An 11,926-nucleotide genomic window follows, 5' to 3' on the forward strand; every position below is an offset into this window, starting at 1 on the left:
ACATAGCCTTCTGTAGGCTTTCAGTCAACATAGGGACTATCAAATAGCCAATTATAGCTCTCACTGGCACCTCCAGGAACTTTTATCATGCTTGTGTTGCTCTCCAAAACATTTTCCATTTGAATGTGGCTCACAGGTATAAAAGGTTGGAGATCCCTGCTCTAGATCATTAACATTATATATTTTCATTTATTACATATATTTTGTTTTACACTCTCATTTTATATTTACCACCTTAAAATAATGTTAAACTGTTTTTAGATAGGCAAGAGCCTATATCTGGCATAGCTAATGAATATTACCAATTTTCATAGCAAAGAATTCATCCAGATGTGAATGCAGAAATCATTACAAATATAGACACTGCAGAAATGACCATCGCCTAACTCAAGCAGTTCACACAATGAACACAAGTAACTGTTTATTTAGGGAATCCAGGTTGTGATAGTGACAGCACATCACCTGTTCAACTGTTACACTCTACAGCAATGAATAATACATTAGTACATAGTAAGGAATTCACTTTAGATGACTTAACCTTCCAAATACCAATAAAAAGCAGAGGAGGAACACACCTTGAAAGGTAAAAGTCTACATTCTTCTACCTTTAACTTTAGGAGACCTTGCAACATTGCTTATCTGTGTGTGATATGGAATCCACAACATGACAGTATGTTCTCTGCTCATATGCCCATACACTCCATATCATTATTATATCTATATACCATGAGATTCTTTGCAATAAACCACATAACTATCCCACTTTATGAACTCTAAACCTAACTTAGGGGCCCATTTACTTACTCACGAACGGGCCAAATGCGTCCGATTGCGTTTTTTTCGTAATGATCGGTATTTGGCGATTTTTCGGAAAATTATCGCGACTTTTTCGTTGCCATTCCGAATGTTGTGCAAAATCTGGCGATTTTTTCGTAGCGTTAAAACTTGCGCGAAAAGTCACGCCTTTTTCGTAGCCATTCCGAAAGTTGTGCAAAATGTTGCGATTTTTTCGTAGCATTCGGATTCATTCAAGCTTCAGCATGGTGACTTTTCTTGGGCCAGGTTGGAGCTGCAGGGTGCCATGGAGTCCTATGGGAGGCTTCCAAAATCATGCTAAGTCTGAAAGTTTCGCCCGCCGCTTACGAGCGCTCAATACGAAAAAGTCGCGACAAGATACGAGCAAATCATAACGGCTATGAAAAACTCACGTTTTTTCGCAAAAATCGTATTGGTAACGAAAAAGTCGCGTCAATTTTCGAAAAGTCGTAAAGGCGCCTAAAAAAATCGCAAAAAATATGAAAAAGTCGCAAAATGTTCGTTTTCCAATCGGAATTTTTCCAATTCGGATTCAAATTCATGTCTTAGTAAATCAGCCCCTTAGTGTTGAAATTCTTTCAAAGTGTCCTGTTCAGAAATTCCATATATGCTGCACTATGGTTGTGTTTAACACTACATTCTGGTGCTATTAAATCCTGATGCCCACCCTAGAGCACATTTTCTGGGACTGCCCCAACATACGACAAAAAAAAGCTGAACTTGATGGTTAGTTATCTTTTTTTTTTAACCTTATCTACAGATATGAGATCTCTTATCTGGTAACCCATTTCTCAGAATTACTGGAAAATGATTTGCTATAGAGTACATTTTAAGTAAATAATTCTAATTTTTTAATATTATTTTCTTTCTTTCTTTCTGTAATAATAAAACAGTAGCTTGTACTTATAGGTAATTAAGCTGCATGGATCCATAATGGTGAAAAACACTATTGTTTTTTGTTTTTTAACTTTTAAATGATTTTTAGCAGTCTTAGGTGCAGATTTATCTAAGTACGAGTATGAATCCTAAATAGGAAAAATTCGGATAAAATCCAATAATTTCTGATGATCGGAAATGTCACGAAAATGCTTACGAAAAAATCGTAATAGTCATGATATCGTAATGGCGTTCCAAAAGTCACAAAATTTTCATGTCCGAACGAACCGCGGGAAAACCTTTCTGACTTTGATCCTTCTGTACATGTTTTTGGAAGCCTCCCATAGGACTCAATGGCACTCTGCAGCTCCAACCTGGCCCAAGGAAAGTCACGATAATGAAGCTTTAATGAATCTGAAACTTGTGTGCTTGTTGAGACAAATACAATTTTGTCGCGTAAATTTTGTAGCAAAGTACGAAAAAGTAGAGCAAATTAATGAAAAATTTGCAGAAAATATGCAAAGTTCTATAAATTAGAAAAAATATGAATTTTTTGTATTCGGACTCAATCGTACTTTGACCAATGGTCGCAGGAAAGGTCGTAATTGTAATGTGTATGGCCACTTTTACCTTTGCCTTCAATGAAATTAAATCATAGATACAATTGTAAATAAAACACCAGAGGGAAATGCAAGAGCACTGAAACCCTACTAATGGAACATATATACATTTTAGAAAGTTTAGTAGCAAGTGAAAGGCATTCTTTGCTCAAATACTGCAAGAAATATATTTTTATCACAGGATAATAAAGCTTGAAATTGTAACTAACAACAGTTGGACATATTTCACCTGCTGCTTGCTCAGCTGGCTTGCCTATGAGAGGGGCCCATCAATGCCAAGTAATTATATGGAGGCAAAACTTGACATTAAAAAGATTGTTTGGCTTACAAGACATGACATGAGCAAAGAAACACAGGCTTGCAAGTCCTTTGTTTTTCCATTTATTTATCTATAAAAGGGTTCTAAGTGTAAATACATTATTTCACTGCTTTGGTGGGAAAGGTTCGTGGGAAGGAACTTACTAAGGTGTTCCTATTATGTCAATGAGCTTAGGCAAGTACAATAAAGTCTATACTGCCTCATGACATATGATTCGAGTCAGCCCGTCAGGTTTTCTTTTTTATAATTATGTTTAGCGTTCCTATGAATTGTCTACTTTGGCAGAGTTATTTATTACTTTTTCTGACAAGGAAATGTTATGACACAGGAACCAAGTCAACAGGAGCTTCCTTCAGATAACACTTTCATAAACTGCAGATGCAACAGCCCAGTGCCAAATACACTTGAACTTACAAGATTACTGAATAAAACAACTTCCTTTACAGATCTCAAGTGACTAACAAGACTTTATTATAATTATCCTATCTCAAATCACCTGAGGGACCACAGGAAAGTCTAACATGCATCCCTCCAACAGCTGTATGCTCTATAACTAATGGTGAAAAGGAGGGGGGGCAGATCCAAAATAACATTCCTGGTTATTAGCAGACCTTATCATGCCAATAGAAATCACTAAGGGAATTGTACAATGTGCATCTAATCCTGACTGGAAGAACACATTTCTTAGACAATGAAAGCAAAAGCCCTTTAAGCCGTATGAGTCTGATCATGGGATGGAAAGTTACCATTCTGTATATCACCTGATTTTGTATTATAAAACTCAAACTATTACTAAACTAATTCTATTTAGTTTTAGAATGAATTATAAAAAATAAAATGTATTTCATACAGTTCATCAACAATTTCAGACTTTCATATGTATGCAAAAGAAACTAATCTATCATCTGTGCAATGGAAGATGAGAGAAAGTTTCTATGTACAGCATTTTACATTTATGCAAAGATTAAAAAATAAGCATGAAACTACTGGGATTTTGTAGTCAAATGTTTTTTTTTTTTTTATCAACTGACAATTCAGAGATAATTTTAATAAATTGATTCACTTAACTGGGCTAAAATGATTGCAAAGTGATAGCATTTTAATTAAACAGAAATAGCAATAAACTCGTCTTCATTATCTTTTCCTAGCAAGCCTTATAAGACAAATAATGTATACATTCATTTAATGGGGAAGAAATAACCTACAGAATGAATGTAGATATACACTTCAAATAAAATATACTGTGTTTTTTAGAAACAAATAACAAAAGGTTGAAGTCATCTTACTTATAAAGAACAACATGTGCAAATGATCTAATGTCAGACAGATCTCCGGCCAAAGATTACATCACATCAGGGCCCTGTGCAGGCCATTCAATAAAGGACAGCATCGGACAGGATTTTCCAGCCAGTCTGTTCAATACCTGGTGGGCAAACCATTGTTCTAGCCCCATGCCCTGATCAATAAGCCGTCAACTCTGTCAGGATTGGTCATGTCAGCAAGCAAAATTGCCCCTGCACCAGTCTCTAGAAATCTGGCAGTAAAAACACCTATAATAAATATACACCAGCCCTACACAGTGTAATGGATTGCTTTGAATCCTGTTATGAGGTGCAGTAACAGAATCTGAGGGTAGTAAGTCACCCAATGTGGCCCTACCAGGCTTGCTCTGGTAGGGGCAAGTTCCAATCACAACAGAAATGAGCAATATTGTAGGAATTGGGGAAAGCCAGGTGTGTGGCAACATGTGAATGTTCAGGACGTCCCAACTGCAGTTCTGCTAGGGCCAACAGGAGGCACTAAAATAAATCCTATGGATAGCCTAAGGCTTCATGAACCAGTTCTGTTGGGGCTGTGTTTCTGGCCTGGCAGCATACTTTGTCACTGTATGTAAACAAAACATAAAATTATCCAAAATTACTTGATAGTATCCCTCTTTGGCTGTTGCCAGTCATGTGGCAGTGTCTGAGGCCAACAAAACTAACCAAACCTTGCCAGAATATCAGCTAAAGCTGCCCATAGACTTACTCATAATATCTTGTATGAGTTTTGGTACACGCCCACAACCCCAACTGATATCCATGCAGCAGATTCTGGAAGCTCAGGGATAAAGCATGTTTGGAAATCTACTAGGTCAATGAACACTATTTGCCAGCGTATCGTCAATTGGCAAGCGAGGAAGTGAAGAAAGACTGCAGCTCCTCTTTTTAGCTTGCTGTTCTGATAATTTAGGTTGTCCGCCCAATAGAATGGAACAACAAAAGTCCAATTGCACTGCAGACAGATCAATTAGATAACCTGTGGGCCTGAATTTCTATGGCCACCTTTACTGAGGGCTTGCCAGCAGAATCAACTAGCTCCCTGTCCAAGCCCCATTGCCAAAATGCTGCTATTTTACACCAAAAGGCAACTTTGGTGTAAAATATATAAAGAGTCCTTGTCTTTACAAGCAAGCGCCAAGGCATTATTATTTGATACCACAAACACTAATCATTACATGGAATTGCTGAGCACATCAGATGTGGGAAAATCATGTTTCTGGCTTGTCTGCAAAAGCAAGTCCAAAAATAGATCTGGAAACCTTGTCATTCTCACACAAGATTCTATTTTGGGGAGACTGATGTAAACGGGTAATACCACTGTACTGAACACGATGTGCAAACCATGCTAGCTGACTTAAAATAATTTTTTAGTTTCTGCTAGCATAGAAGACCTGCAGTAAGGGTATGTACCCTGGCACAGTGGATATAAAGCAACACACTTTGCCAGTGCAGCAAACACATGGCTTCCTTCAATAGTGGGAATGCAATTTCCGAAAAGCAGGATCTCAATTTGCTAATCCCACATAAAGTAAACAGAGACTGAGAAGTGTCAATACACTGGCCTGGTCTGTAGCCCAAGTGCCAGTGCTATAAATTCTACAATCTACGGCATGGGAAGGGTTAAGTAACTGTGAAGGATATTAAACATTTCAATATATTTATATCCCCATATATATTTGTCGCTCTATAACTTAAAGTAACTAGAGATAAGGGCATGTAGGCACAGGTCATAGATTGCTTGCTTGTGCCTGCTGAGGAATGTAGCACCATGTTTCATGGTATTTAGGGGTGCTGCTGGATTATAGGTAAAACAGTACAACTTTCTACTTTCTAAATCGTATTACCACTATTAAAACAGGCCCATATGTTCCGGGTGCGGCACAGTCAATGAGACAAAAAAAGAGCCTCACCTGTCAAGACATAATGTTTTAAGAGAAAAAAAAAAAAGAATTTCAGGTTAAAATAAACACAAGTAATTCTGTGTAACAGGTAGGGATTCACCAAATCCACTATTTTGGGATTCGGCCAAACACCAAATCCTTTGTGAAAGATTTGGGGGCGAACACCAAACCAAAGCCGAATCCTGCATATGCAAATCAAATTAGAGATGGGATAAACAAAACCACATGTGAAGCGTGCAGTAAAAAATGTTCAACTTCCATGTTTATGTGACAAAAAGTCACATGATTTTCAGGATTCACTTTGGCCAGAACGATGGATTCGTCTGAATCTAAATACTGAAGGATATCAAACATTTCAGTTAATTTATATCCCCATATATAGTTGTCCCCCTATAACTTAAAGTAAATAGAAATCAAGGCATGTGGACACGGCTCCTACATTGCTTGTTTGTGTGTGGTAAGATGTCACTATTTATTGGGCCTCTGTGTACTTGGAATGCCAGGGCCTATTTAGACTCTCAGTCCAGGCCTGTTGTGTAATATTGTTTGTGCTTCCACCGAGCAGGGAATTCCCTGGTACATACTTGCCTGCTTTCTATTTGCACACTGACAAACCACAGAAGTCCTATCTGGCTTTATGGCACAAGGCAAAGAAAGATCACCAGTACTGCTGCTAGGAGATGCCTGTAGCGGATTTAACATGTTATACATAAACCTATCATGTGACATAAATAGACTGACACTACTGAAAGGTGCAATAAAAAATATTAAAATCAAAAGGTGAGGTTATGATGGGTTAATAGTACTCTTTTGAAGGTCGTGCCATATATGCCCCACTTTTATTTTTAATGCACACATGAAGAACTGGGAAGTATTTTGTTACTTAAAGGGCATGTCAACCAAATGTTTTGCATAACTAAACCTAATTCTAAGCAACTTTACAATATGAAGTTTTAGTGTGTATAAAATGTATTCATAAATGTAACTGCTATTGAATGCAACAATCTCTTAACTCCTGGTTATAACTTAACAAACAATGTTGCTAAAGTCAGTCTCCAGCAAAAGAAAGGTATGCTTATTAGCTGGGCTGTGTTACATTGTTTCAAAATCCTGAGTGACCAGGGCAGAGAATAGAAAGGGTCAGACAATCACTGCTTTTAATAACATTCACATATACAAGTAACTTAAAAACCACTGAATGTATTGTAATGAACGTGAATTGCAACGTTGCTTAGAACTAATTTTCTTTTATTAGGCTAAATGTTATTTTGAGTTGGCTTGCCCTTTAAGATGTTCAGTTGTCACAAAATTACATATAAATGATCTAATGTCAAGCACTTTGCTAATTAGTAAAGGTGGCCATACATGGCTAAACAGGTATGCTCCCTGAACAAACGGTCTGAGGGCTGAACAGACAGGGAGAGGCCTCACACATTATGGCCACATTTCTATTATTCCAGTCCTTTGGACAAACAGACTGAACAAGAAGAGGTGTCTCAACTGGTGATGTATAATAAACTGGCCGACACGGTGCATAAGAAAATGAAATTTCCAAACTTGCCCATCTCCGAACTTACCAGTAACCATAGTACATGGATACCGGTTGGCACTAATAGGTCTCCATAAATAAAAATTATAGAAAACTTCAGCAAAGATGTGAATCTTTATCGTCTGGTGTTAATATCTGCACTGGCCGGCGTTTCTCAAAGCAACCATGAAGGCTGCAAAAGCTTTCTGTGTGCCAGTTGCCTAGCTCCCACAGCCATGTAAACTCTATTTCTGGCAGAATCCATGACCACTATGACAAAATGCTCTGTTATGCACACAGCCATAAAGTATTACAGATATGCTGCTGTTGAGATAATCAATGAAAATGTAACTTTTCAATTACACTTCCATTTCTCGCAAACCTTTTATAGTACAAAATCATGCTTGAACAGAGGTTAAGACTATGAGTGTTTAATAGGAAGCCAAAGCAAAATGGTTCCATGATCAATTATCCGGTCTTGTGGGTTCTAGCAGACCATTTTCCAGTCTATCAGAAATACCAATAACACCCAGTCACATCACTGGCACCCATCTGTCACTGCACACAGAGACAACTTTCAGCCCGAAAATGCCCACTGGAGCATCCTAGTGTGACCTTAGCCTTACCCTGCCCTGGTGAAAATGGTGTGCTTGCTTCAAATACATTGCTGCAGTTCATATAATCGTGCTGGTGTGTAGCCATGGAGGCAGATATGGGATCTAAAGCAGATAAGCCTGTTTAGAATACAATTCTTTGAATTCTAAAGGTGGCAACACATGTTGCAAGGTCACCAAACTAAAGGTGGCCATACACGCACCGATAATATCGTACAAAACCTCGTTTCGTCCGATATTCGGTGCGTGTATGGTATGTCAGCAAGTCGACCGATATCGCAGGAAGCTGCTGATATCGGCCGACTCGCCGATCGGACCAGTTTGAAAATTTTGATCGGGTGCCATAGAAGGCGCCTGACCAAAATCTCCCTTCAGCGCTGAATCGGCCGAAGGAGGTAGAAATCCTATTGTTTCTACCTCCTTACCTGCCGATTCAGCCCTGAATGGTGTGTGGCGGATCTGACGATGTTTCGTGCCACGTGTATGGCCAGCTTAACTGATCTTCTCTTGATATGCCCACAGTGGGTATATGGGCAGTGGAGACCAAGGACCACATCAACAAGCCAATGCAGACTTGATCCAATGGAAAAATCGAACATGCACCACGGACACCTGACAAATTTTAGGCCAGCTATCGGTTGGGTAGGCTCATTTGGGGTGCCCATACACCTGTCTGAAGGACCCGGAGTCGGCAGCTGAAATCTGCCTGTGATATAGCCACCTTTACATGGAAGTATAAACAGTAATCAATTGCCATTTATGGATCTCTATAGAACTACAGAATAAAAACCTCTAATTAATAAATAGGGATTAATAATAGGGATTTGTTGCCATGATATAGATGAAAAAAAATCACATTTATAGTTTGTACGTTAATGGCATTTCTCGTTGTTTAAAAACTTTACTGACCAGACAATTGGTACAAAGTCCAGCATATCTATGCATTGTCCAAGATCGCCTTGCTATAACCTCAATTGGCATCTAGATCAATCACTGGAACAACAACCACATACTTAACAACATACTTACTATGTTTGACCTTAATTGCAAAATCAAAGGATGCTAATGTAATGAAACACACCATGGATAAGTAAGCGCTGTGGGCTTTTGATTTATCTATGAATCAATTTAGATGAATACAGTGTTGACAATGGCACACAGAATGTTTTTCTCCCCTGGCACATTTACACCAGTGAAGAAAACTGATCTGCCTTCTTCCGTCCCCTCTATGCATGTGTACTGACAGGCACAGCCTGTACTTCAGACCATTCTGGCAGCTTATCTTCCCGTGTATGGGCACCCCTGACTGGCTTACATGACTGATATCTGGCAGGTTTGATTTTCCTCGCTGATGCGGTCCTCGGTCTGACGGCACATATACCCGCCATTTTAATTCAATCGTTTAGCCATAGGCTCAAAGGATTGAATTAGCAAGATCTCGCTCAACGTAGGTGGGCATATTGGGAGACAATCCGCTCGTTTGGGACCTCTTCGAACGAGTGGATCTGACCATGTACGGCCACCTCTCAAGGCATCTTCCGCGATTTCACTGAAATCTTGCTGCCGCCGCGTATGCCATCCAACCGGCGATTTACATTTTCGCCGGTGAGATGGCATTCCGGGGAGATTAGTCGCCTGCGAACAGGGAGATTTGTCACGGGCGACTAATCTCCCTGTGTGCCAGAGCCCTTAGCACACACAAAAAGCGGATTTTGGCACAACACTGTACACCTGCAAATAAAATGTTTCAGCTGCATAACTGTCCCATGCCAGGCCCCCTCAAATAAAATCATCACCCTGCCAGCTTGCTCCACCCCCTCACATTTGGGGAGGAGGCATTTCTACAACTATAGAGGAAGCTGACCCCAAGGTCCAGGACCCCCGTAAGAAATTGCTCATCTTGGGTGCCATTATTTGTGTTATATACATATGTGTTTGTGTCTTTATACATATTTATGTGTTATACACACTGTATATAAATCTTACACCCCGGTCTGCTTCCTCTATAGTTACGCCACTACATTCGATGTGCCATTCACCTTAATGTGTTTAGAAAGAACAAGAAAACATTTAGATAAAGGAACAAAAAAAAAGGTCAGACTGATAAAATACTTATAAGCTTTACACGTCTGGACACTTTTGTTGATAACTAGTAGTAAATATAATAAATCAAAAGTACTGGATGGCCACTTCCTCCACTGACTTCATGTTCACATGATCCTAAAAGTATTCCAAAACTGTGAATGAGACGTCACATCTCTCAAGAACACATGGCCAATCAACATTAGTTGTGCAGACAGACACTGTGCCAGCCCTACCTTAACAGACCTAGTACATGGTCCGTACATGTTAAACCCGTTACATCATATCATACAAATGTACTCAAGGGTATCGGCACAGTGGAACACTGCTAAAGAGCATGAACATACACATTCTAATCTTTGAAACAACTGTTGAAAAGACTGTCGCACCATATAACAAGATAGAAAGCAGCAAGTTTCACTACAATATCCACTGGTGCAGAATTTAAAGACATTTAAAGGGATGTCCAGCCCAAAAACTGTATGTTGCATGCTAAAAGTATATGTAATTCTACGCAACTTTACAACATGCAAGAATTAAAATTTTCCTAAACGTAGCTCTGAAAAACAGTATTTATCCCTCTCTTGTCTTTGGTTCTGACTCTAGGGCAATCAGAACCAGGAATATAGAGAATATAGCAGCTACACTGGCAACTTTAAAACCACTAAAATTTTGTAATTAATGTCTATTGTAAAGTGTTTAGAATGGCATTTTCTTTCGTTTTGCAAGAAAAAAAAAAAGTGTTTTGGGTGGAGTGTCCCTTTAAAGTGCTACATGTGGAATAGAGCAATGTGCCATTATAGTAGGTTTTAAAGATGTGAATATAAAAAGACAACATTTCAGCTATTGAGTCTTTAGGAGACGATTTTATTAGGGAACCCCGTGTTTGCAGCACAGGCAATAAATGGCACTTGGCATTAGCAGTCCATGGGCAATGCCTACTCCCTGGCTCACATACCTATAGTGGGCAGTGCAGGGCCGCCACCCTGTAGCTCCTCTGCTCTTTTATAGTTACAATTGTGGGTGAGCCACAACATACTGTGAGCCGAGAGAGGATGCTGGGAGTTGTAGTGTAGTAAGAAGTTGAGAGGGAAAAGTTGCTGCAGGGGAAGGAGGGGCGCCCACCCCAGTACAATCCCTCAGCTCTACCTGCACCCCGCCCACTCCAACTTACAAATTTCTTGGACTTGCCATCTCCACCTTCATCTTGGCCCTTCGGCTTCTTCTTCTCCTTGTTGCCCTTGGAAGGTGGCGGGGGTCCCCCTCCATATCCGCCTCCACCGGCTGGCGGTTCCATGCTGTCGCTATAACCCCGGGCCTTGCTGGACAGCGGCTCAAGCGAACAAGCTGCTTCCACCAATAGCTGGCAAGTGTCGTGCTTTGGGCTCCTATGGCAGCCCTCACAGCGCTGGGGTGTCCCTTACTTCCGGGCCCTGCCGGGCTCTTCCCCCCAACCCAGATGAGTGTGGCAGCCGCTGCCAGGCACGCCTCATTGGCATGGGATTTGCATGTTGATAAGCGCGCACGCAGCCCCAGACTCTCAGCTCACAGAGGGAGGCGGAAGAAAGGGAGGATAAACTCCACTTTCCAATAAACTTACTCCTCAGCACTTCCGGGGTTTGGAACGGACCATTCGGAGCTCTGGGGCGGGGTGACAATATGAAATGTTTCCTGCCCTCATTCTGTAAGTGTGTGTTTATCCGCACTTGTTGTGACTGTATGGGATACATTCATTTACTGTTGTACAGGTAGGGCGGCGGTGCGGAATAAAAGGAACAGGCAGTCTGTCAAGAAAGCTGGGAGATTCTATATTGCACCCACGTGGGTTCGCGCCGCATTCTTCTGCGT

The 11,926-nt window shown here is 40.3% G+C and overlaps 1 protein-coding gene across 4 annotated transcripts in view; it reads right to left on the reverse strand.

The window, feature by feature from the left end:
* diaph1 (diaphanous related formin 1) overlaps positions 1 to 11,690 on the reverse strand; it is a 140,411-nt gene extending 128,721 nt beyond the window's left edge. For 3 of the 4 annotated variants that reach the window (XM_031898781.1, XM_031898780.1, XM_012959695.3), the window contains exon 1: positions 11,253 to 11,582. In XM_031898781.1, coding sequence (XP_031754641.1) covers positions 11,253 to 11,375 — 123 coding nt within the window. In that variant the 5' untranslated portion in view covers positions 11,376 to 11,582. Of the gene's footprint in view, positions 1 to 11,252 lie in introns of all 4 variants that reach the window. The other variant, XM_012959694.3, reaches the window with a different exon arrangement.
* Positions 11,691 to 11,926: the final 236 nt, after the last annotated feature.

This window comes from Xenopus tropicalis, chromosome 3, assembly GCF_000004195.4.
Source record: "Xenopus tropicalis strain Nigerian chromosome 3, UCB_Xtro_10.0, whole genome shotgun sequence".
NCBI lineage: Eukaryota > Metazoa > Chordata > Amphibia > Anura > Pipidae > Xenopus > Xenopus tropicalis.